The following is a 27,171-nucleotide window of genomic DNA, read 5'->3' as shown; positions in this document are numbered from 1 at the left end:
GACAATAAAGGCGTACCTTGGATCCGAAAGCCTTGCAAGTGAAACACTTTGGCTCCTGAATGCTGTAAACCTGGAAGGGAGTGTTTCGGTTTTCGACATTCTTTGGAACCAAAACGTTTGATGCAACTTCCCACCTTCCGATTGGCTGCAGGAGCTTCCTGCAACCAATCAGAAGCTGTGCCTTGGATTCTGAACATTTTGGAAGTCAAACGGAGTTCCGAAAGGGATTCTGTTTGACTTCTGAGGTACCACAGTACTGAAGTAGATGGGGCAGTGTCTGACAGCAGCATTAGGCAGCCTCATAACTATCCAATGAGGGAATTAGGATTACAATTTGAGCAAGGCTGTCATAGCCCTTTTCAGATTTTTCCTTGATATTTCCTGGGAAGTGGGTTATATAATAAATCTGATGGGAAAAGGGAAAGCATGAAAATGCTCTATTGAACTTTACACCGTTTCCTGTGTTTTCTGCACAGAACAACCACCAAGAGCCACAGCGAGCCATGGCTGCCAAGGGGCCCTGTCCTTTATGGCTGTTCATGGTTTTGCTCTCCTGGATGGTGCTGGAGACTGAAGCCTCCTGGGATTTCCGGTCCTTCAAACACGAGTATGTTGATTACCCAAGATCTGAAGTCGGAGATTACTGCGAGTATTTAAAAAGCAAAAGAGGCCTGAAGTACGGAGAATCACACACTTTCATTCATGTCTCAGACCAGGATCTTAAAAATATCTGCACTGTTAAGGGCATACCAGAAACTGGTCCTATGCCGAGCGCATCTCCTGTTCCAACCACCCTCTGTTTTAAAGAAGACTTCGACTACTACGCTTATACATTTACTAGGAAAATTTCCCTTAGATGTAAGAATGGATACCCAATTGACTTAAGATTTTGAATGCCATTGTTGCACAAGCAGACTTCTGCTCAGGCAACAAACCTCCGCTACCATCCTCTCCGACACTCAGCAGCCCCCTACACTTTCCCCCTCCTGCACTCCATCCCTCTCAAGAAACCTCTCAAGGTAGTCCCCCAATCTTCCAGGTCAGGTCTGGGCAAAGGCAAGAGGATTGCAGGGAGGAGGAGTTGGAGAACTCCTTTTAAATAAGCAAATATCTGTTTTACCTGCTCACAGTCACCATTGGATTTCCACCAGGATTCCTTCCTTCTTGAGGGTGAAAAGGCCACTCTGATAACTTTGGGCCTCCACTGTGTCCCACCTCTCATCTCCTATCTCACTTTTCATAATACAAAACTATGATCTCATTCCTTTTCTCATGATTCTTGCTGCTGTGCGATCAAGCAGTTATTTGTGGTATCCCCGGTTGCTTATTTAAACCTGGCCTCATTTCTAACTCTTCTACCTTGTGACTCAGATAAGCAGACATGGAATATATATTTCTTATATACAGCTTTGTCCTTTCCCCCTTTTTTCCTCTGTATCACTCTATTTCTTTATAACCGAAATTATTTCAATAAAATATGAACATTAAAAATCCATGAAACTGTCTGTGGCTTTCTGGTCCACCTCCATTTGTTTTTCTCACAGCACTACCAGTTCTGTGCTTTTCTCACTGACCAAAATAATGTTTCCAAATTCCTTCTGTAGTAAAGGTCCCAGCCACTTGCCCCTCCCTCACCTGCTCCTGCCCTCCAGCTGAGTCAGGTTTCTGGAGCGCTGGCCAGGGACCAGTTTACTTTTTTTACAGATACAAAACGCAACAGGACTAGGTAGGCTGCCACCACTCCCTCATCTTCTGGGGTGCCTAGAGCCACAGTCCGAGGAAGAAGACTATGCCCTTATGTTACCGGCTGCCCCACTCTACAGGTTGCAGCCACAACTTACAGACAGAAATTATTTAGGTATAGCGTAACCAAGAAGTCAGGCGTTGGATTTAGCTTTTCCCGCAGAGAGGCAAATTAGGACAGAAAAGAGTTACCTTTCTGAAATTTATTTAAAAAACATAAAGTTAACATGCTTACAGAAGCAGGAACATCTCTTGTGGATTACATGCAGATAAAAATAAGAACATTGCTTAGTATAGCTGACTAAATACCGTATTTTTCGCCCTATAGGACGCACTTTTTCCCCTCCAAAAATGAAGGGGAAATCTGGGTGCGTCCTATGGGGCGAATGCAGGCTTCGCGGACCTCTCCGCAAACAGCAGGAGCGCTCCCGCTGCTGGCGGAGAGGTGCCTGCATGCTGAAGCCTGCGTGCGCTGAGCTCAGCGCGCCCAGGCTTCGCGGACCTCTCCGCTAGCAGCGGGAACGCTCCCACTGCTGGCGGAGACGTGCCTGCATGCCGAAGCCTGCGCGCGCTGAGCTCAGCGCGCCCAGGCTTCGCGGACCTCTCCGCTAGCAGCGGGAACGCTCCCGCTGCTGGCGGAGAGGTGCCTGCATGCCGAAGCCTGCGCGCGCTGAGCTCAGCGCGCCCAGGCTTCGCGGACCTCTCCGCTAGCAGCGGGAACGCTCCCGCTGCTGGCGGAGAGGTGCCTGCATGCCGAAGCCTGCGCGCGCTGAGCTCAGCGCGCCCAGGCTTCGCGGACCTCTCCGCTAGCAGCGGGAACGCTCCCGCTGCTGGCGGAGAGGTGCCTGCATGCCGAAGCCTGCGCGCGCTGAGCTCAGCGCGCCCAGGCTTCGCGGACCTCTCCGCTAGCAGCGGGAACGCTCCCGCTGCTGGCGGAGAGGTGCCTGCATGCCGAAGCCTGCGCGCGCTGAGCTCAGCGCGCCCAGGCTTCGCGGACCTCTCCGCTAGCAGCGGGAACGCTCCCGCTGCTGGCGGAGAGGTGCCTGCATGCGGAAGCCTGCGCGCGCTGAGCTCAGCGCGCCCAGGCTTCGCGGACCTCTCCGCTAGCAGCGGGAACGCTCCCGCTGCTGGCGGAGACGTGCCTGCATGCCGAAGCCTGCGCGCGCTGAGCTCAGCGCGCCCAGGCTTCGCGGACCTCTCCGCTAGCAGCGGGAGCACTCCCGCTGCTGGCGGAGACGTGCCTGCATGCCGAAGCCTGCGCGCGCTGAGCTCAGCGCGCCCAGGCTTCGCGGACCTCTCCGCTAGCAGCGGGAGCCAGCACTGGGCTCCCACGGCTTGCAGAGAGCTGCCTGTTTGGGGGCTGGGGTCGGGGGAAGCTCGGGCTTCCCCAACCCCGCGCCTGGGGGGGAAATAATTTTTTTCCTTTATTTCCCCCCCAAAAAACTAGGTGCGCCTTATGGGACGGTGCGTCCTATAGGGCGAAAAATACGGTACTCACTTCTACACACCAAGGCAAAGATAGGATAGTTCAAAGTCCTTCAGTTGATCCACATTCAGAAGTCCTAGAAAATCTTCATCACAAAGAGACAAAAGACTGCTGCCAGGTCAAACGTTAGCAGCCGGTTGGATTTCAGAGCGCTTTCCCCAGCCATTCCTAAGATCTTTATTCACAAATTGCATGTGGAACCAGAACCCCAGGTCCAATCACAATCCTAGGTTACATTCAAATTCTCCAATGACCAGCTTGTGGGCTAATAATTTTCACCTGTGACAGCTGGGCCAATTAAGGCTCCAGAACCTAGATCAAAGGTTTTTCCTCCCTTCCGTGGAGCTTATGCAGATGCACATTCTCAGGCAATTAAAAGATAGATAACAACACGGAATGAATGTGCATAACTTCAACCCCAGGTGTCATAGGGAAGATGTCACAGGGATGCCACAAGACCAACCAACGAAAATCTAGACTTTGCTCCTGTGTGAACAAGCCTTACAGAACTACAGAAGGAAGGCAGGGATTGAGCCTAGTGTGGCTTCATTTGATGGGGCATTGGTGGCTATGCCCCATGCAAATGATGAATGAGGAGGATGTGCCATCCAGTGTAAGCTGGAGATAATGGTGGGACATTCAAGTGGGGTTCAGAAGTATTCACAGCTAGCTTATCTGAATCACAAGAGAGATGGCCAGGAAAACAGAAAGGTATTAATTCACAAGTGGGAAACATGGCCGCTGCAAGATGGGCCTTGCAGAAATGGCTTGTACCAGGGTGGACCTTGATGCCTGGTAACTCCCTTCCAGCCTGTGGCCAATGGGAAGAAGATGAGATATTGACCAGAAGGCAGCCTTTCTGTTACAGGAATGCTTTCCCTATGCCAGCATCATAAATACATTAATGTAGCAGACCGTAACATTTGCTTTAACAGCATGTCGGCAACAATCTATGAATGAAAATATTACTGTCTGCCAGCCCATAAACTTGGTTTTTCTGCGGTCTTACCTAAGTTCTACAAGTTGCCTCATTTTTAATTATGTATGTGTTGTAGCTAAATGAAAACATTAATTCTGAATTATGATTGCTGAATCATAAACGTAGAGAAGAAAACTTGATATAAAGAAACTGTAGTCTCCCCTACTCCCACACTGTCTTTTGCACCGAATGAAGTGTTAACTCAAGTTCAAACCTTAATGACCTTGCAGCTGGTTCTGTTCCGCAGTTTGTAATCTCATCACTTCAAGCACATGCCTGTTCTTTAGTCCAAATTAAGCTCTAATTAACAGGAGAACATGTGCTTCTTAATGGCAGCGTTGGAGGGGTTTTGGCAGGCGAAGTGCTTTTGCACAATCTGTGAATGAAAATATTGCTTGGTTTCCCCAGCAGAACACGAGGTTTTCTGCTGTCGTACCTAAGTTCTACAAGTGGCCTTATTTGTAATTAAGTATGGGCTAAACAAAAGCATTAATTCTGAAAATTAAAGCCGGTAACCTCAGACATTTTGGCATCCAGTGTGGATGTAGCAAGATAAACGTTGGTGTCTGTTCAGGTCTTCAAGCTAGTTTCGTGAGTCATGTGACTGTTCTGGGAAACCACTGACAGGAATTAGCTGCCAGTACAAAATATGCAAATACAGTGGTACCTCACACTTGGGACTCACACTTCCAAGTCAGCTTGGAAGTCTGTTGGAAAACAAGAGAGAGGGAAATCTTCAAATGGCATCAATATAACATCGACCCCAAGGTCAGAGGTGTCTCTGTGGGAGATATTTCCCTGACTGGTTGGCAGGGAGGCACGGGGCATTCTTGTCATGACAGCATAAGTCTTTCAGGTCTCTGGCAGCCTCCCCCTACCCCCCCCCCCCGCCCCGGCTGGCTAGGCCTGGGTTAATGTACCAGCTGACTCTGTGGCTGGATCTAGACCCATCGAAGAAGCCTTTCAGTTTAAAGCATTGTAAATTTAAACTGCAAAAACAGGTAGAGAAAAACAATGTTATATCGCACATGCAACACATATCAATCACTTTTTCTTTCATATTCATTTTATTTTATTTTCCGACTTCACTTATGTCGTTTACACCTTTCAGTGGCTGCCATAGGCAATGTTGTGAGCACGATCCATCTACTTATATGATTCCTTTCAGAACACACAAAACTCATACAAAACGGGTACTTTTTAAATTTCAGCAGCTGTTTTAAATGACACATCCCAAATTTTATTTTCAACTTGATTTTATTTTGTATGTTGTATTGCTGCTGCACACAGCTAGGAAACCATGCTTTTAACAAATTAAGGTAAATGTAAAGGTACCCCTGCCCGTATGGGCCAGTCGTGTCCGACTCTAGGGTTGTGCGCCCATCTCACTTAAGAGGCCGGGGGCCAGCGCTGTCTGGAGACACTTCCGGGTCACGTGGCCAGCGTGACGAAGCTGCTCTGGTGAGCCAGCACCAGCGCAGCACACGGAAACGCCATTTACCTTCCCGCTAGAAAGCGGTACCTATTTATCTACTTGCACTTAGGGGTGCTTTCGAACTGCTAGGTGGGCAGGAGCTGGGACCGGAAGATGGGAGCTCACCCCGTCGCGGGGATTCGAACTGCTGGCCTTCTGATCGGCAAGTCCTAGGCTCTGTGGTTTTACCCACAGCGCCACCCGCGTCCCTAAGCAAATTATACCTTATTAAAACAGCACAAACCAATACATTTGTTCATTTTTTTCTATCAGGCATTCATCTGACTCAGTCAAGAGGCTAAGAAACATACATTGGACAGGCAGATCAATCTCTGTTCCTCATTTGAAGATGTAGCTTTTTTCTCAAGCTGTCCCTGAGACCCTGTGGTAGCATCCTCAATACCTGTCCCAGGTGGGACATAACTGGCCAAGACTAAGATATGAAGCAAGGGCACCATTGGGTGATCTTTATTAATTCCAGCAGCAACTTCCAGACTCTCCCTATCCAAACCTCTGCACCAGGCTTCCTCAAACTCGGCCCTCCAGATGTTTTGAGACTACAATTCCCATCATCCCTGACCACTGGTCCTGCTAGCTAGGGACCATGGGAGTTGTAGGCCAAAAACTTCTGGAGGGGGCGAGTTTAGGAAGCCTGCGCTGCACAATTCTTTTATGCTTTTTGTGGGGTGTATTCCATCCATGCACACAAGTTTGTTTATCACGTCTTAATATTTATAAATTTAGCATTGCTATTTGTCAAGCAAGCTGATGGTTAGTTGCTGTGGTTAGGCTCCTGTGGATTTGTCAAGCAAGCCAACGATTTACTTTTTGTGGCTCAGATTCTGTAACATCTGATTTGCTCACCAGAAACCGCCTAATACTTACTTCTGCTTCTTGCTGGGTAGCTGTCCACGTGTCTTGTCAGTACTTTTGCTATAGTTTTAACCAGTGCTTTTTTTCTTAAAAAAAAATGTTTAGGGGTACTCTCATTTTCCTACTCATATTGAAATACTGCCCCTCAATGAGGCCAAACTTCAATTCACAAAAGGTTTAGGGGTATGCATACCCCCGCGTATCCCCAGAAAAGAAGCAATGTTTTAACTCAGTTAAATTTCCAGTATGCACAAGCAGCTATAACCAATATGGCTCCTGTCACAATCCTAAACTGTGGTATTTTGTAATGCTGTATTATAATCGTTCCCATTCTTTGATGTTGTTTTTAGTGGTTTATAGTCACAATTGTACGGTACATTTCACAATCATATGGTTGGTACAAGTTCTCTAGTATCTGGATGTAATAATACTCACCTATTTCTTTCTATCGATCTAGAGGGAGCAAGAAATAAAAATTAAGAATTAATTAGACTGGTTTGAATGGATTTTTGAAAGATCCATCACTTCCCATGTCAAACTTTTTTGCTGCCATTTAGTGAGAGATGTTTCAATTCTCTTTCCTCACTTTTCTACTTGAATTCTCTTTCCTCACTTTTCTATATTAAATTTGTGAACATATCAGGTGCAGCATGACCCCTTTAGCTTTTGCTGCTATAGAATATCCTGCAGGAAAGAGAAGGCAGAACATAGTTACACATAAAAAGAGGCGATATGAAAGTGAGAAGAGGCAAAGGGGGGATTAAATGAGCAAAGCCAATGGATGGCTACGTGGGAGCCGGTTGAAGTTAAATCCCTCGAAGACAGAGGTCCTGTGGCTGGGACGGGACGATATGGGATTGAGGGGGCAACTCCCATCTCTTGCGGGGGTGCAATTAGTGCCAGCACCGTCTGTTAAGAGTTTGGGTGTAATCTTCGATACCTCCTGTCAGAGCTGGCTCCTGGTCCCAGCTCACCAAGGACCAACGCTAGCCGGTAGTAAAGTATCAAAGTCTTTATTGAAGAATAGTCTCCATTTACAAGCCTCAGCGTCCCAGCTCTACGTCTGGACTCTAGACCGGCGAAGCTCCGTCTGAGTCTCCGCCCCCTGTGCACCAGTTTAAGACTCTAATCTTACTCCACCTCTTCCTTCTCTCTCTCTTCCTCTGGGTCCTACTACCCCCCGGGGTCTCCTCCCTCCTGGACTCTTCTGACGCAGACGTTGACCCCTCTGACTCCTCCCCCTCTCTTCGGTGGGCTTTAGGACCTGGCTCCCTACCCGGGCTGCCCACCTTGCCGCCCTCCTGTACATTTGAACTTGGCGCGCGCGCGCGTTTAACTTTCCTGATGACCGTTTCCTCGCTCCCTGACGAGGGTGTGGTCACTCCTGCCTCACGTTCTCCCTCTGTCCGCGCGCCACCTGATCCCGATGCCTGGGACTCCTCCCCCCTACTGCACTCTGGGGGGGACGCTGGTCCGGATTTCCAGCTGCTACTCTCTGAGTCCCCTCTGGCCCCTTCTTCCCGAGGTGTCCCCCTGGGCACTCCCCTTGCCCTGACTATGGGGGCCCCTTTCTGTGAATCCTCCGAGTCACTGGAGAGACTCAGAGACCTCGGACTGCTGTCATCGCTGACATTTCCTTCGGACTCCTCCCCCTCGCTCTCCATTTCCTCCCTCTCCTGTGACTCTGCTCCTGAACCCCTGACACCTCCCTTTCAATGGAGGCGCAGATTGCAGCTACAACAAAGGCGGCATTTTTCCATCTCCGCCAAGCTAAGCAGTTGGCTCCTTACCTCTCTCGCCCTGACCTAGCCACTGTGATCCACGCGACGGTCACCTCCAGACTGGATTATTGTAACTCGCTCTACGTGGGGCTGCCCTTGAGACTGACCCAGAAACTTCAGCGGGTGCAGAATGCTGCAGCGAGACTCCTTACGGGGTCTTCGCTGCGAGATCACATTCACCCGGTGCTATACCAGCTGCACTGGCTCCCGGTGGAGTACAGGATCAGGTTTAAGGTGCTGGTTTTAACCTTTAAAGCCCTATACGGCCTAGGACCCTCGTACCTACGGGACCGCCTCTCCTGGTATGCCCCACAGAGAAACTTACGGTCTTCAAATAAAAACATCTTGAAGGTCCCAGGCCACAGAGAAGTTAGGCTGGCCTCAACTAGAGCCAGGGCTTTTTCGGCCGTGGCTCCGATCTGGTGGAACACTCTGTCACAAGAGACCAGGGCCCTGCGGGACTTAACATCTTTCCGCAGGGCCTGCAAGACAGAACTGTTCCACCAGGCCTTTGGCCAGGGCACAGCCTGACTCCCTCCATTGGCAATCTTCGCAGAGCTCTGGCCCAATGGTTGCCAGTGGCTTGAATTAATTAATTTTATAATGAATGATTTTAAAGTGTTGTTTGTGCTGTTTTACTGTTGTTAGCCGCCCTGAGCCCGGCTTCGGCTGGGGAGGGCAGGATATAAATAAAATTTATTATTATTATTATTATTATTATTATTATTATTATTATTATTATTAAAATTCAAAATAATAAGCTCCTTTAGTTATATTTCAAGGCAAGGGGATAGAGCTATGTTTGGTTTTTTAAAATAATAATTCCAGTTGCGTAGCTTCCAGACTAAGCTGGACTTTAGGTTCCCTTGGATCAGAAAGTGAAGGCAGCACTGGTCAGCTAAGTTCCCATGTTTCCATGGCAGAAATTTCCAGCCTTGCTTAGCTGGCTTTGCATTTTCCTTTCTAGCACAGCTTACAACACTAGCAAGGAAGAATTGATATTTTGACATCATGGTGATGTCAGGTGATGGACACTTGTTAAAATGGCAAGGGTGGGGGAAACCAAGGACCTGCCCCCACCAGCTGAACCCAGCTCCCCATCCTTGGCCTACGCCAGAGGTCGACAACCTAAGGCCCATGGGCCAGAGGAGGCCCATGAGGGTCGCTTAACCGGCCCGTGAGCTGCCCCCGAACCCAGCCACCTGCTTGGCAAGTCCCCACGTGCTGCGCTAAACCAGCGCAATGCAGGGACTCTCTTCCGCGGCTCCAGAAATCGCTCCTACGCATGCCCAGATGCCAAAATCCTTCTGCGCAGGTGTGATTTTTGGCATCTGGGCATGCGCAGAAGAGATTTCCGGCATCGTGCTGCGCCTGCCTGTCCCACGGGGATCTCTGCGGGAGTGATCCTGCCCATGCCTAGTAAGCCTTGACGACCCCTGGCCTATGCTATCAGTGAAGTCTTCTACAGATTAATAGAAAAGGTCTGGGCCTCATTTCTGCCTCAAATTCAGAGGACTGGCATCCCCATTTCCTGGAGGTTGCTATTGAGCTATCCTTGTTTGGCAGCAAGTTCATCTTTCAGTTGGTTGCCTTGTGGGCAATCAGTTGCATTTTCAGGTTTTTGTGTTGTTGTTATTGAAGTATTAATTGAGCTGTATCTTATGACTTTGCCCTTTTTGAGTGTGGATTTCTCGGTAGTGACTAAGAAGGTGTTCCTAGTGATTACAGTTGCAACCCTGGTCCTTTTCCAGAATCATTGTGAAGGCTTTTCGTCAGTTTTGGCTTTCGAAAACACATTTCGGCATATCTGAGCTGCTTTGCAAAATTGCACTTAATTCTCCATTCATGACTGGCATGATCTGATACTGAGGAAGAGGAAGTTGACAGCTAGGGGCATGCTCTGGGCTGGCTGGAGGAAGTGGCTAGGATCATGCTGTTGCTGCTGGGGGCATTTTTCATTCATCCTAAAGGACCAGCCTTCAATGGTTTGTGCTGGCACTAGCAGGGACCAATCCAATTGGTGTTCTGAGGGTCACTAAAGTATTCCTATTGGACCTTGGCTGAAGTCCAATAGAAGACTGTCTTGCAACCTGGCCATGTGCTATTGGCCAGAAGCTGTGGCCGCTAGAATATAAAAGGTTGGACAAAGCATTGACAGGGTATCATCTGGAGCTGAGCAAAACAGAAGAGAGGCCAAGAGAGAAGATAGGAGGCTAAATTGAAGAAATTGTAAGTTATTGGGTCTGGTGATTGATGCCTAAGAGTGTAACAGTTATTGAAAGGTCAGAGCAATGGTGGATTTATGACCATGTAATTACCGAGGAGGCAGGTTTAGTCGTAGTTTGAAGACTATCCCTGCCTCCAGGTCTGGTCTTGACTTTAAGGTGCTGCTGTGCAATGCCAGGTCAATGATTCACAAGACGGCTGTCATCCACGACTTGATTGTGGATGGAGGACTTGACCTGGCATGTGTAACAGAGACTTGGCTGGATGAAGCAGATGGGCCTGATATTGCCGCTGCTTGTCCACCAGGTTTCTCTTACACACAGCAACCCAGCTCATATGGGTGGGGAGGCGAGGTTGCAGTGAGTTTTAGGAAGTCATTAGTTTGTACCAGGTGTCCTATTGGGAAGACCCAGTTCTCTGAGTGCATGTTCTGGAGGTTGGGCAGTAAGGGCAGTACATGATTCCTTTTGGTGTACCGACCTCCCTGCTGCACCAAGGATTCCCTGCCCGAGCTGCTTCAGGTCGTGGCAGATGTTCTCCTGGAGACACCTAGTTTGGTTGTCCATGGGCATTTTAACATCCATGGTGACACGACCTTAGAAGGGGCACTTGGGACTTTGTGGAAAGCATGGCCTCCATGGGGCTTTCCCTATGGCCCAACTCATAGTTGCAGTACTTGGCTGCCCCCCACCCTCTCATGGGCCTGGATGGGAGTAATAATCTACACTAAGGAAATTCAAAGCACATTACATTCCACACAAAGGAATCTTAGAAAAAGGGAAATGTCAGAGAACATTACGTGCCTGGGAAACATAAGCAGAATATAAAGCAAGCAGTTATTATTAGGGGAATATATATTTTTAAGAGGGGTGAACATACAACGTCAAACCACAAGATGAGGGAGCTGTTGTGTGCACAAATTGCAACATGCAAAAGTGACTCCAGTTTAGCTCTTACTAAATCCTACTAGAAAAGGGGGGGGGGGGGAGCTTAAGATGCATTTATGTAAAAGGCTATGCAAAAAGATTATAGCAACAATTGTTTAAATCTACTGATGCTGCAACACCAACCCAGCTACTTAAAACTCATGGTGTTCCCAGGTTTACAGCACTTTAACCTAAAGGCTAAGAAATAAATCTTATACCCCGCTGTCTTGTTGAGCTACTGGTCACGCTTGATGAAAACTTTCAGAAGGATTTTAAGGGAGTTTATACAAAAGGGAGATTGGTTGGTTGGTTGGTTGGTTGGTTGGTTGATTGGTTGATTGGTTGGTTGGTTAGTTGGTTGGTTGGTTGGTTGATTGGTTGGTTGGTTGGTTGGTTGATTGATTGATTGATTGATTGATATCCAACCTTTTCACCAAGGAGCTCAAGGCAGCATCCATCGTTCTCCTCCTTCAGTCAGTCCTCTCATCAATCCTGTGAGGCAGGCTAGAGTAAGAGACTAAGACTGACCCAGGGTTTCCCAATGAGCTTCACGGCTGAGTGGGGATTTGAACCCTGGTCTCTCAGTGCTAGTCTGGAGCTCAGATTCATACCAGTGAGTCCCGTGCTCACATCTCACTTCAGCCAGAAACTTAACTGAGCTTGTACAAATATCCTATCTTCTTTGCCTCCTTCTCCCTGACCCTCAACAATGGTCCAAGCTTCTTCTTTTATATTGGTTCTTTTTATTGGGTTTTACAAACAAGAATGATGTTATACAAATAAGTATACCAAGTTTTCTCATGTCATTTGTACATCACAAAAGTAGCATAATAATTGTTGAAAAATGTCTACAACATGTGTTTCATTATTAGTGGTGAATGCATAAATTCTTGGTTTATGAATTGGTTTAAATAATTAGGAAGAAGAAGAGGGGGAGGGGCAAGTGGGTGGGTGGGTGGTTATGCTTCATTATTCTACTTAGAGTGGTTTTAAAAAATATTTAAATTGTGTCTTAAACTTCTGCTATAAGATGCATAAGCTGCAATGTGACTGGTTTGTATCAATATTCACATGGTTATGTGATCTTGACTAGATAACATCCACCACAACATTTGCAGATAAGAATTTGCAAGGATATACAGTACAGCATTCATTTGAACTCCAAGCTGTTTCACAAAGCACCCTCTGGTGGCAGAAAGAAAGCATTTACACACCCACTTTACTTTCCCCCCAGGTGTATCTCTTTCAGGCAACGGTCGCCCACGATGATGCCTTTCAAGGGATCTGGCCTTGTGCTCCTCACCTTTATGGTGTCTGTTCTGGCACTGGGAGCCTATTGTGCGCCCAGCTATGAGAAGTTCCTAACCCAGCACTACGATAATCCCAAGAGCAGCGTTGGAAAGCAGTATTGTGACGTCATGATGAAAAGACGTGGGCTGGACAAACCAGCATGCAAGGAAGTGAACACCTTCATCCACGGCACCAAGAATAACATCAAATCTGTGTGCACTGATACTGGAGGGAAGGATTATGGAAACGGGCTGAGGATCGCTCTCCGTCCCTTCACTGTCACCACCTGCAAGCACAAAGGCGGCTCAACTCGCCCACCTTGCAAGTACTCCGATAACAAGTCATCCAGATACATCGTCATTGCCTGTAATGAGAATAATGAGCCTGTGCACTTCGACGAAAGCATCATTGTCACAGTGTAAGATTTCCAAAGCCCAGATCCCAAATATTCAGCTTTTTAACAATTATGCCATCCCTTGCAACTCCACTGAAAACCCCCCGCTTTGCTGCCATTCTGTCCAGCTCTGCTTTACTGCAATTAAAAAACAAACAAAGAAAACACCCTTAAACCATAGTGGCAAAGAAACCTGCTTTGATTCTGTTAAACCAGCAATGGCTGTCACTATTAAACTGCATATTAAAGTTGCATAGCATTTGAAGTGTGTTTAATTTCATTTCTTTTTCTTATTGCATCCAAGGGAGGGAATGTGGAATGCAGTACTGCACTGTCTGAGATTTTCTTTCGTGTTTCTGCCCACATGGGTGGTAGGCTGCAACCAAATCAAATCAAATCTTTATTACGGTCATAGACCAGCATAAGGAGGGAAGGGTACAATCATTTAAAGTCTAAAAACGTTTTGGTTTGGGTTTGGTTTTTTTAAAAAAGCAGTTAAAACAGAAAGTATATATATATATATATATATGTCTATCAGAATCCAAAAGAAACTAAGAGTCTAAAAGAGGAGTTAGGAACATTAGACAGGAATGAAAGAGCATAAAAGGTTAGTATATATGACTATAGCTGTCAGTCTACAGAGCATTCTAATATGAGTGCTCATTATATCTAGTTTGTGTCACAGGTCATCATCCGGTGAATTTTGAGCGCTGCTGTGCAGAATCTGGAACATATGTTGTAGCAGGATTGGTATCTAAAAGCAGCAGGGAGGTATAGAATTGTCCTGTGCGCCCTGGGTCCTTATGCAGTAGTGGTAAGATGAGGGTAGTACAAATGTCTCTATAATAAAGACGCTGGAGAAGCACATGCTCTGTTGTTTCTATTTGTCCAGAGTCACAGGCGCATTGTCTCTCCAGGTAAGCAATCTTCCTGTAAGCTGTCCTTCCTTCAAGGACAGCTGAAGGGCGGGCATGACATCGAGCCAAGGTAAAGGCCCTCCAGCACTTAGGGACTTCGAGTTTAGCTAGACATACCATAGGGGAGGCAGAGTACCTAGACGATTCATTGGCAGTAAAAGTTGAGGCCCTGGCTAGATCCAATTGGTGTCTGCAACACATTTTATGAGAGCACGCAGGCCACAACCATTTCCTGTCAGGAATTATGGTGTGGTGGCATACAGTTATTCCAAGTGAATCATTGTTGGGGGGGACATAGTGTCTGCTGGGAGATGGATAGGAGGTTTTTTGATGCTCATGACTGAAGCAAAACCAGGTTTCAGCAAGAAAGGTATAGCAGTCAAATATTAGGGTGGGGAGCTGTCACCACTGCCTTTCTCCTTTTTTCCATTTCCCCCTTCCCCCAATGTCTAGATTTTCTCCTTCCATTTGACCCCCACCCATAGGGTATTCACAATATAGAGCGCATATGGTTCAGCATTAATGTCTGGCAGCTTGGAATGCTTCCCCCAACACTTTCGCAACTCTGGTTCCCCACTCAGTTCTGTCCCAGTGTGCAGAGTTCATGTTTATAGACACAGCCAGTTGTCATCATGTGATCAGGCACCACAGCCCCAGGGCTGCTTCTGAGCACATTCCACAGGATGCCTAATAGTCATCTTGCCATTTGTGGCTCTGTGGGTGCTTTGAGGTTGGGAGTAAATATAATGGAGAATGTAAACTCCCTTCTTTGGGGGACAAATGTTCCCCTTGAAAGTGTCTGGGGATATTCAGACCCACATGGGAATCTAGCTTCCAAGTCAGCTTGGAAATCTGTTGGAAACCGAGAGAAAGATAAATCTTCAGGTGGTATTGTTAGCAATAGAGCATCAACCCAAAGGTCAGATGTGTCTCTGCAGGAGGTATCCCCCTGACCATTTTTTGAGACAGTGTTTTTGAAGTGGAAGAAGCGGGGAAGAGGAGATACTGAACCTTTACCCGCCAGCTATTTTGCCCTCCTGGACCCCCTTCTAACAAGCCATTTCATTTCATTTATTGAATTTATATGCCGCCCTATGCCCAGAGGTCTCAGGGTGGTTCACAAAAAGGATTGCAATATATAAAATCAAAACAATAACGCCCCCACCCCAAAAGAGCCACATTTTAAAGGGTATAGGGTGTTGATCAGGTCAGCCAAGGTAAAGGTAAAGGTAAAGGACCCCTGACAGTTAAGTCCAGTCACGAACGACTCTGGATTTGCGGTGCTCATCTTCCTGGACAAGGGAGCCGACGGTTGTCCGCAGACAGGTGTTTTTGGGTCATGTGGCCAGTACTTATTTATCTACCTATTTATCTACTTATTTATCTACTTGTACTTTTTGGCGTACTTTTGAACTGCTAGGTTGGCAGGAGCTGGGACCGAGAAACGGGAGCTCACCCCACCGCGGGAATTCGAACCGCCGACCTTCCGATCGGCAAGCCCAAGAGGCTCAGTGGTTTAGACCACAGTGCCACCCGCGTCCCTCAGGTCAGCCAAAGGCCTGGTTAAAAAGGAATGTTTTTGTCTGGTGCCTAAAGGTGTATAATGAAGGCGCGAGGAGAACCTGCCTGGGGAGAGTGTTCCACAGATGGAGAGCCACTGCAGAGACGGCCCGTTCTCATGTTGCCAGTCTCCTGACCTCTTGAGGAGGAGGCACACGAAGGAGGGCCTCAGGAGGTGATCTCAGGGTCCAGGTGGCTTGATATGGAAAGAGGAGGTCCTTCGGGTATTGCCTCATGGAGCACACACACACCATTATAGAGGAATGAAAAATGTGTATGTGAATACAGCAAGTTAATAAATTACTATAAATTATAACAAATTACTATAAGCTATAAGTAAGTTAATAATTCACAGCAGCATGTGAAAGTTAGAGGTTTGTTTTGAACAAAGAAAGGGCTCTCTCTCTCTCTCTCTCTCTCTCTCTCTTTCTCTTTCCTTCCCCAGAGAGTTGAAGATAATTTGCAAGGAGGACCAGTGACAGTGCACCATTGAGCAGAGTTCATTAGTGCACACAGTGCCGGATTTACGTATAAGCTAAACAAGCTATAGCTTAGGGCCCCACTCTTTTGGGGCCCCCAAAAAAATTAAAGGAAAAAAAACTGGATGTACATTTCCAAAATATAAGATAAAACCAAATAAAATAAAACCTACATACAGCAAGAGTGTTTTGTGTTGTGTAGGCTCCTATTTGTTTGTGCAAATGGCTTAAGATACCTACTAGGTCCATAAATTAAAAAAGGTAAAGGTACCCCTGCCCGTATGGGCCAGTCGTGTCCGACTCTAGGGTTGTGCGCCCATCTCACTTAAGAGGCCGGGGGCCAGTGCTGTCCGGAGACACTTCCGGGTCACGTGGCCAGCGTGACGAAGCTGCTCTGGCGAGCCAGCACCAGCGCAGCACACGGAAACGCCGTTTACCTTCCCGCTAGAAAGCGGTACCTATTTATCTACTTGCACTTAGGGGTGCTTTCGAACTGCTAGGTGGGCAGGAGCTGGGACCGGAAGACGGGAGCTCACCCCGTCGCGGGGATTCGAACTGCTGACCTTCTGATCGGCAAGTCCTAGGCTCTGTGGTTTTACCCACAGCGCCACCCGCGCCCCTAAGCAAATTATACCTTATTAAAACAGCACAAACCAATACATTTGTTAATTTTTTTCTATCAGGCGTTCATCTGACTCAGTCAAGAGGCTAAGAAACATACATTGGACAGGCAGATCAATCTCTGTTCCTCATTTGAAGATGTAGCTTTTTTCTCAAGCTGTCCCTGAGACCCTGTGGTAGCATCCTCAATACCTGTCCTAGGTGGGACATAACTGGCCAAGACTAAGTGTGCTGGTCCCGGGGGTAAGGTACCTTGGGTGTAGCAAAGTCCACACGAAGAGGGGCAAGGTCCGAGGCAGAGTGCCGGGCGGTGAACAGGAACGCTGGAACAGGAGGCTGTGCAGGGAACAGGAACACCGGATGGTCGGGAACAGGAGGCCGAGCAGGGGACAGGAGTACCGGATAGTCAGGAACAGGAGGCCGAGCAGGGATCAAGAACGCAGGAAGGTCCGAAGCCAACAACGACGTTGCTCCCGCAACCTGGGGCCGGGCTGACTGGGCTTTTATCCTCTTCTAAGGCCAGGGGCGGTCCCGGCCCCCAGGAGCCCCGCCTCCTCTGGCCTTAAGGCGAGCACTCCTCCTGGGGGCAACCAGTTCCCTTCGCCTCTCTGCTCTAAACCTCTGCAGATCAGGAGAGGCCGAAGGGTTACTGGGCCCTGGAGGAGGCTCACCTGTGGCCACTGAGTCGTCAAGCCTCTCTGGGGCCAGAAGGGCTTCACCTGGGGCCAGCTCCTGATGCACTGCCACAGGTGCAGGCTCTTCAGCATCTAGGCCTGGCCCCAGTTCAGCCGGCCCTGGAGGCGGGGACTCCTGTGCAGGCCGGGATTCCTCTGTTTCATCCTCCGAATCGGAATCCCAGGCCATCACACTAAGATATGAAGCAAGGGCACCATTGGGTGATCTTTATTAATTCCTGCAGCAACTTCCAGACTCTCCCTATCCAAACCTCTGCACCAGGCTTCCTCAAACTCGGCCCTCCAGATGTTTTGAGACTACCATTCCCATCATCCCTGACCACTGGTCCTGCTAGCTAGGGACCATGGGAGTTGTAGGCCAAAAACATCTGGAGGAGGTGAGTTTAGAAAGCCTGCACTGCACAATTCTTTTATGCTTTTTGGGGGGTGTATTCCATCCATGCACACAAGTTTGTTCATCACGTCTTAATATTTATAAATTTAGCATTGCTATTTGTCAAGCAAGCTGATGGTTAGTTGCTGCGGTTAGGCTCCTGTGGATTTGTCAAGCAAGCCAACGATTTACTTTTTGTGGCTCAGATTCTGTAACATCTGATTTGCTCACCAGAAACCGCCTAATACTTACTTCTGCTTCTTGCTGGGTAGCTGTCCACGTGTCTTGCCAGTACTTTTGCTATAGTTTTAACCAGTGCTTTTTTTTCTTTTAAAAAAATTGTTTAGGGGTACTCTCATTTTCCTACTCATATTGAAATACTGCCCCTCAATGAGGCCATTTCCACTCTGCACAAGCAGCTATAACCAATATGGCTCCTGTCACAATCCTAAACTGTGGTATTTTGTAATGCTGTATTATAATCGTTCCCATTCTTTGATGTTGTTTTTAGTGGTTTATAGTCACAACTGTACGGTACATTTCACAATCATATGGTTGGTACAAGTTCTCTAGTATCTGGATGTAATAATACTCACCTATTTCTTTCTATCGATGTAGAGGGAGCAAGAAATAAAAATTAAGAATTAATTAGACTGGTTTGAATGGATTTTGAAAGATCCATCACTTCCCATGTCAAACTTTTTTGCTGCCATTTAGTGAGAGCTGTTTCAATTCTCTTTCCTCACTTTTCTACTTGAATTCTATTAAACAGAAGAAAGAAATTCAAAGTCTTGGAGGCCTGGGCAATTATTCTACAGGATGGAGTGATTTTTTCTTTCTATAGGGAAGGGACAGAATAAAATACTGAAAATGGAAAAATAGGTTTATTTATCACGGGGGGGAAAGAAAATAGGCATTTCACAGGCCTTGTTATATAAATGCTAGGAATCTGTTTTTTGTTGTTTAAGGAGAAAAAGAATGAAAACTGGTAATCTGGGGATTACTGCTAACTTGAGGCACAGAATTTTCCTTCCTCCCTGTAGAGTGGGTTCTCTGGATCCCTGCGTAAAGGTAAAGGTACCCCTGCCCGTATGGGCCAGTCGTGTCCGACTCTAGGGTTGTGCGCCCATCTCACTTAAGAGGCCGGGGGCCAGTGCTGTCCGGAGACACTTCCGGGTCACGTGGCCAGCATGACAAAGCTGCTCTGGCGAGCCAGCGCAGCACACGGAAACACCGTTTACCTTCCCGCCAGTAAGCGGTCCCTATTTATCTACTTGCTTTCTAACTGCTACGTTGGCAGGCGCTGGGACTGAGCAACGGGAGCACACCCCGCTGCGGGGATTTGAACTGCCGATGGCAAGTCCTAGGCACTGAGGTTTTTACCCACAGCGCCACCCGCGTCCCTGGTCCATAAATTACCATATAGCATATATTCAACACAAAAAACAGAAACAATTTGTTGTTGACAAAGGACAGCTGGACCTATAAGGGGCCCCATTACCTTCAGTAGCTTAGGGCCTCATCAAACCTAAATCCGGCCCTGAGTGCACATGCTCATATTGATGTCACTGGTCGCCCTTGCACATTCTTCACTTAAGATAACTTAAGTGCCCAACTAGATCAGGCCAAAGGAACAACGGAAGGTCTTTTATACTGAGTCAGGTCACTGGCCCACCTAGCTCAGTCTACACTGACTGGCAGTGGCTCTGCTTTGCAAACAGAAAATCCTATGTTCACTCCCTAAAATCTCAAGGTAGGACGGGGAATGTCCTGTGCCTGAAATCCTGGAGAACCGATGGCCTCACTCAGTGTAAGGCAGAGAATGCAAGACTCTCAATAGCACAGGCCCATGCCACAAGATTCAGGTTTCAGCGAGGGAAGATGGACAAGATCTGTGACATTTCCCTTTCAGAGGGAGAGGAGGCTGATCTGAACTGCTCTTCTTTAGCTCCAAAGTGCAGTCGTCTTCTTCAGTCTAATTTTCTCAGCAGCAGTTATTTACTCCTCCCTGGGCCTTCCTTCACTTGGTTGACGTATAACAGAAGAAAGTGGCTAGTGATGTTTTGCTTTCCAAATATTATCACTTCCAGACGCTCTGCATCTTTTCTTTCCTTAGAAACATGAAACAAAAGTCTCTCCCCCCTCCTGCCGCCCTTGATCAGCAGGGTGCGGTTTTCAGCCTTGTCCTGGCTTTGTCGACACTGAGGCCCTGACACATTTTGGCAGCACAGCACCTTTTCAAGGGCGAGATGATGATGTTGATTTAAAAAAAATAAAATTGAACCAGATCCATTTGTTAATAAGCAACGAGTGGTCTAGAACCAGCCAATTTGTCTCAAACAGCTTTGCAACGGAGCCTCCCACTTTTCCACACAGTCCAGAGGATTGCAAAATATGCCATAAAAAAAAAAAAAGGTTTTCTGGGAACTTGATCTGTTTCGCCATCTCGGTAAAACAAGATCTCGAGAAGGGAAAAACACAGCTCAGAAGGGGACCATTTTGCTCTGCAAGGCAGGTAGGATCTGCTGAAAAAAGTGAGGGGATTAGGGCCCAGCCATTCAAATGAGTTGCTATAATTAAATGTTCTGGAGTGTATGGGGTGTTAGGGGAGGGGGTAGTATCTGTGGTGAGGGACGTGTCATGCTCCTTCTTCTCCCCCTGCCTTTGGTCCCCACCCTGCACTCAGCTCTCACCTGTGGCTCCCAGAAGCTGTCAGCATGTGACAGCAGCCACACCCCAGAACAGTTTTGACTGGCAAGCTAAACCAGGTGAGGTCAGCCGATGGGCCTCAAACCCTCAGTGAGTTAGGGACTTCTGCTGCATGTGAACAGTGCCAGATTTACATATACGCTAAACAAGCTATAGCTTACAGCCCCACTCTCTTGGGGGCCCCCAAAAAAATTAAAGGAAAAAAACAACATTTCCAAAATATAAGATAAAAAACAAATAAAATAAAACCTACATACAGCAACAGTGTTTTGTGTTGTGTAGGCTCCTATGATGTAAGTCATGGGCCCCGCCTGCTAGCCTGCTCCCTAAAATATCACTGGTTTGCTCATTTCTATATATAGGGTGCCTAGATTCTGCATGAGGGACGCGGGTGGTGCTATGGTCTAAACCACTGAGCCTCTTGGGCCAATTAGAAGTATAAAAAATAATCATTATTTTCCATCTTACTGTAGGTTTTGTTTCATATTGAAAAATAAAAGTTTATTTTACGGTTTATTATTGTTTATATTTTGAATGACATGTATATGGGGACAGCTAGGGAGGTGAGGGCTGTCTGAGCACATGGAGCATGAGTTCCCATTTGCTCTGCTGCACCAGCCTCCACTGGTGTTTATCACTGATCGATCGATCTCTCAATCTATGTTATGGCCCCTGCTTCTCTACCTGGAGCTATAACAGGAGATGAGGAAAAACCCCAACTATCTAAACTATGTGTTCAACACAGATGAAAAAGCTTGTGACCTCATAAACAGCTTTCTAGATTGTACTCATTTGTTATACTGGCAGAAGACTAAAGTAGAAGACTAAAGAATCAACTCCCCCTCCCTGCTTTTTAAGATGCTCTACACTGCCCTTTTTGCAATCGGCTTCAGTGAGCTGAGCCATCCTTTTTGTGACACTTCCTCCTTCCTGCAAAGAGCTTGCAGCTCCTTCTATTCCCAGATATCGGTGGCCCTTACATGCTGCTGAAGTGATCTTTCGCTTTCTTTGTAGAAGCCACATTTTGTTAACATTCCATGACCACCTCTTTCCTACTCAGAGGTTAGAACACTCAGGAATGACATCACAGAAGGCCAGCCAATGCCTGCGGAGGATCTGTGTTGATATTCAACCTAGCCAATCAAAGCAGTGGCCGCTCTTCAGCTTTTACTGTACATTGGTACCTCGGGTTAAGAACTTAATTCGTTCCGGAGGTCCGTTTTTAACCTGAAACTGTTCTTAACCTAAGGTACCACTTTAGCTAATGGGGCGTGCCACTGCTGCACAATTTCTGTTCTCATCCTGAAGCAAAGTTCTTAACCTGAGGTATTATTTCTGGGTTAGCGGAGTCTGTAACCTGAAGTGTCTGTAACCTGAAGTACCACTGTATATAGTTACACAAAATCATTTAGTTTTGTGTGCAAATTGCCTTACAATTTTTTAAAAGAAATAAATAATAATTCCCTTCTCCATTCCTAAGTGCAGCGGACACCATGGCTCAGATCACTGCCTGCTGGCTGCTGCTATTCCTGATGGTCCTGCCGGCACTTACCCAGAGGGAATCCCGTTACGAGAAATTCCGCCGGCAGCACATCGACTTCCCACAGACCAGAAGCGACTTGGATGCCCGGCGCTATTGCAACCTCATGATGCAGAGAAGGGGGATGACTGACGGTCTTTGCAAACCTTCCAACACCTTCATCCATGGGGACCCCATGGCAGTAGACGCCATCTGTGGTGACGGGGGGACCTACTTCAGCGAGAATTACTATGACAGCAACACACCCTTTGACATCACTGCTTGCCGCATTCTTGGGGGAGGCTCCCAGAGACCCCCCTGTAACTACAGAGGCAGGTCCACCTCCCAGCGCATTCGGGTGGGCTGCACCAACGGGGTGCCGGTTCACTTCAAAACGCCTCTTTAGATGTCTCTGTTTACTTGTATTGAATCACAATGCTTTAAATCCCTTTTTAGAATCGGGCAGAATTTTGAAAAAAATCTATTTCTGTTTGTGTATCTCAACTGCAATTTGCGTTTTCAAATGCTGCCGTTTGCTTTCTCTGAGGTGCAGTCCCTCCAGTCTTTCCCTCCTGCTTTTGTATTTTAATAAAATGCATGCCATCTAGTGGTCATAAAGCAATATGAATGCATTTTCCTATCCTTGCTTTTTAACACCCGCGAAAGATTAAGGCTAAGAACTGGAACCTGTGACTGAATGGTCTTCTCTTGCAGTTTCATGCAATAAAATATTCCTTTACATATGTAGAACTGTGTTGTTATTTGCAATAAAAGGCAGCAGTGAAGTTTCAGCCAGCTAAATATGCCCTACTCCAGGAAACTCCATTCCATCCCTCTTTGAACTTCTTAAAGGTCCTCAAAACTTAGGATCTCCCCACTTGGATGCCTTAGTAAACTTTGGGATTTCCCAGGACCTCTCCTTTTGTGTGTAGATAGTGTTTGTTTGACTATGGAGTTTAAATGTGTTTGCTATATATACCAGCAGCCTCATACAGGGCATTGCTCAGGAATACAAACAAACAAATAAACCCAGTTTTGAAAAGCTTCAGTCTACCATTTTGTTGCATGTCGATGTATGATTGTATCCAAACAAAGAGCCGAATTTCTCCCGCATCTCTTCCAGGGACGTCAGGTGTTGATTCTGGTTCCTGGGGAGTAGTCAGTTTGGAGAACAAGTTATAGCTCATTGTTAAGAGCACAACAATGTCCCTACTTCAGTCCCTGGCATCTACAGATTTTGCTTTGTTTATAAAGTTATTGGGTGGTTTGAATGGTCTCTGCCTAAGACCTTAAGGAAATCAGGGAAGGCAATATTGAACCAAGTAGGTGACCTGCTAGAAGGCAACATGTTCCATTCCAACAGGCTCAAAAGCAGCAACTTGGAATTCAGTATTGAAAGTTGTTAAAACAAATTATAGTAACATGAATAGGATGAGCCATGAATGCACAGGAACCTATGAAAACATGGGTTCTGGTGGCTGATTTTTTGTGATGTTATCTAGTCTGCACCACACAAATTTTCTTTTAGCAGTTTATTACCAGTATCAAAATGGGACGTGGGTGGCGCTGTGGGTTAAACCACAGAGCCTAGGACTTGCCGATCAGAAGGTCGGCGGTTCGAATCCCCGCGACGGGGTGAGCTCCCGTTGCTCGGTCCCAGCTCCTGCTTGTCAACACTGAGGCCCTGACACATTTTGGCAGCACAGCCCCTTTTCAAGGGCAGGATGATGATGTTGATTTTTAAAATAAAAATAAAAAATTGAACCAGATCCATTTGTTAATAAGCAACGAGTGGTCTAGAACCAGCCAATTTGTCTCACACAGCTTTGCAACGGAGCCTCCCACTTTTCCACACAGCTCCCGTTGCTCGGTCCCAGCTCCTGCCAACCTAGCAGTTCAAAAGCACGTCAAAGTGCACGTAGATAAACAGGTACCGCTCCGGTGGGAAGGTAAACGGCGTTTACGTGCACTGCTCTGGTTCGCCAGAAGCGGCTTAATCATGCTGGCCACAAGACCCAGAAGCTGTACGCCAGCTCCCTCGGCCATTAAAGCGAGATGAGCGCCGCAACCCCAGAGTCGGTCATGACTGGACCTAATGGTCAGGGGTCCCTTTACCTTTACCTTTACCTACCCATATCAAGAGGTGTGGTTTCATCCACTTTTAAGTGCCTCTCAGGGATGGCAATTGCAAACCTGTTCAATGACGCCATTACTCTGAACAAGCTAAATTGGCTTGTGAAAGTCACCTTTTGTAATCTCAAGTGTTTGCACACTTTCCCCCAGAAGAGAGGCCTCCATTTGACCACAGAAGTTGGTAGGGATGTTTGGAAACAGGCCAACGACCAAATGATTGATATGTTTCTAAACATTTTTCAAAGGGGAGTTAGGAAGTTGCAACGCAGCAGTTGGCATGCCTCGTGGGGCAACGTATCTGCCAAGATTGAACAGTCTTGTTTGTTCTGCTAAAGAAAACAGAAATGACAAAATCGACCAAGCAAAATCAAGAAAACACAACTGAATCAGAGCCCCAAATGAGTACAGGGAAGAAAAACACCAAAGTGGTTAAAATGAACGTAAGGAATGTAATGTAATAAGAGCCCAGCTGAACCAGACTGACTACTGGAGGGAGATTAAAAAGCACTAATTGTCCATTTGTTTCTTTGAAGTGACTCCTGGAAATGGGGCAGCCCCTCCTAGTGAGGCAGGCCAGCTACAACCTGTTTCGCCTGGAAAAAATCTTATGCAGTGAAAAGGCTTTTGGCTTTATCTAGATGCGTTTGCCCCAGCCATCACCTTTGGGATAAGAAATGGGAGATTGGGTAAGAGATAAGCAAGAGAGTGGCTCCAAAAGGCTGGTGAACAATAGCTTATGATAAATTCAGAAAATCCTCCTGCCTACAATGGATTGTTCCTGTTTGCTACTCCTTTATTAGTGGCCAAATATTGACCGACTCAGGAGACAATGGTGTTCCCATCTCAAGACAAGGCCTAGGATCAGAGCTAAGAATGTCCAGAATGTTGCTGAAGAAATCCAGCGTTTACACTTCAGAGTTCAACAGAAGTGCAATCCCCTGTGAAACTGGACTGTCCTTTGTGTTTCATGGAGTTCTGTTGCTCTAATAATTATACAGTTGGAGTGTAGAGAATAGGGAGTCATAGAGTTGGACGCAGCTGTTGTGCCTCGTAAGAAGGGAACGTCTATCAAAAATCAGTGAGGACAATATTGAGGTACACTCGTACCTTGGTTCTCGAATGGAATCTGTTCCGGAAGTCCGTTCGACTTCTGAAAACGTTCAAAAACCAAGGCACGGCTTCCGATTGACTGCAGGAGCTTCCTGCAGTCAATCAGAAGCCATGGAAGCCGTGTTGGATGTTCGGCTTCCCAAAAACGTTTGCAAACCGGAACACTCACTTCCGGGCAGAGCCGTAGCTAGGTGATCTTGTGCCCCTAGCAGAACTGTCCAGATTGCGCCCCTAGCCACTGACAAATTAGCTCTTCTTTCCGCCTCTCCTCCAACCCTACCCCCATTCAATTCACCCTCTGCAGGGAACTCCTGGAGGGCTCCCCACGCTGCGGATGTCTGCCCGGCGCAAGGGGCGCTCTGCTTCAGGGCGCCCCGCCCGCCGGGCGGCAGGCTGCTATCCGCAGCGTGGGGAGCGCTGCAGGGAACTCCTGCATGGCTCCCCACGCTGCGGATGTCTGCCTGGCGCGAGGGGCGCTCTGCTTCAGGGCGCCCCGCCCGCCGGGCGGCAGGCTGCTATCCGCAGCGTGGGGAGCGCTGCAGGGAACTCCTGCATGGCTCCCCACGCTGCAGATGTCTGCCCGGTGCGAGGGGCGCTCTGCTTCAGAGCGCCCCGCCCGCCAGGCGGCAGGCTGCTATCCGCAGCGTGGGGAGCGCTGCAGGGAACTCCTGGAGGGCTCCCCACGCTGCGGATGTCTGCCCGGCACGAGGGTCGCTCTGCTTCAGGGCTCCCGCCGGGATGCCTAGGATGCGGATGTGTTCCCGAAGTGCCGGGCGCTCTGCTTTCAGGGCGCCCGACGCTCCGGGAAGCAGGCTGCTATCCGCAGCCTAGACATCCCTGCGGGACCTCCCGCAGGGCTGCCTAGGCTGCGGATGTCTTCCTGAAGCCTGGAGAGCGAGAGGGGTCGGTGCGCACCGACCCCTCTCGCTCTCCACGCTTCAGCGAAAGCCTGCATTCGCCCCATAGGACGCACCCAGATTTCCCCTTCATTTTTGGAGGGGAAAAAGTGCATCCTATAGGGCGAAAAATACGGTACATTTATTATATCTTTGTATGTTTCGTTTGAATTTGTACAGCTGATATATTAGAAATTAGAATATGAATGGACTACAGGACTGACAAAATAGGAATTGCATTTTGTACATCCTGGACTCGACGGTCAACTGAATAAGCTACATTTTAATATGTTATGTCACGATGTTCATTTTGACATTATGAGAAGCTGTATCTAATTTTGAGAAGTAGTTTCTAGCAAATAACTTTATTTAAAATTTAAAGATTTAAAATTTACGGCTTGTAGTGCTTTAAAAGAAAATTATATGAAAAGGATGTATTGATGGTATTTATCTCCAGTAAAGTTAGCTAAAATGTATAAGAGTGTTTATTGTGGGGGAGGAAGGGAAAGGAGGTTGTGAGCCGCTTTGAGACTCCTCAGGGTAGTGATAAAGCAAGATATCAAATCCAAAATCCAAAAATCCAAATCCATAAGAATTTATCTAATGTGTGCTGGAAGTGTAAAGATAAAATAGGTACATTTTATCATATGTGGTGGTCATGTAAAAACAGTGGCGTAGCGTGGGGGGTGCAGGGGGGGCCGGCCGCACCGGGCGCAACATCTGGGGGTTAGGGTTAGGGGGCACAAATCCACGGGTTAGGGGGTGCAAATCCACGGGTTAGGGGGCGCAAATCCATGGGTTAGGGGGCGCAAATTACTTGCCTTGCCCCGGGTGCTGACAACCCACGCTACGCCACTGTGTAAAAAGGCAGTAGGCTTCTGGGAAATGATTTATAACAAACTGGGGGGGGGGAAATTAAGATAACTTTTGTTAAAAAAAAACCAGAGGCATTTTTATTAGGAATAACAAGTGAAGACTTACCAAGAA

General features: G+C 47.4%; 2 protein-coding genes across 2 annotated transcripts in view; both read left to right on the top strand.

Moving 5' to 3' along the window:
- LOC310662824 (angiogenin-like) overlaps nt 1–13,405 on the top strand; it is a 68,634-nt gene extending 55,229 nt beyond the window's left edge. Inside the window, exon 2 of the mRNA XM_083409979.1 lies at nt 12,724–13,405. Within this exon, the coding sequence (XP_083266105.1) occupies nt 12,754–13,200 (447 nt within the window). The 5' untranslated portion in view covers nt 12,724–12,753 and the 3' untranslated portion in view covers nt 13,201–13,405. The remainder of the gene's footprint in view (nt 1–12,723) is intronic.
- A 6,818-nt stretch (nt 13,406–20,223) lies between these two features.
- On the top strand, nt 20,224–22,795 carry LOC310662831 (ribonuclease-like; the record flags this gene model as incomplete). Its single annotated transcript, XM_083409990.1, has 2 exons — nt 20,224–20,332; nt 22,012–22,795. Coding segments are annotated over 2 exons (549 nt in total), but the record flags the coding sequence as incomplete, so codon positions are not given.
- Nucleotides 22,796–27,171: the final 4,376 nt, after the last annotated feature.

Source organism: Podarcis tiliguerta (genome assembly GCF_965153285.1).
Source record: "Podarcis tiliguerta genome assembly, chromosome: 13".
Lineage (NCBI taxonomy): Eukaryota > Metazoa > Chordata > Lepidosauria > Squamata > Lacertidae > Podarcis > Podarcis tiliguerta.
Note: the sequence above shows the minus strand (reverse complement) of the source record. Positions and strands in the feature narration are given on the sequence as shown.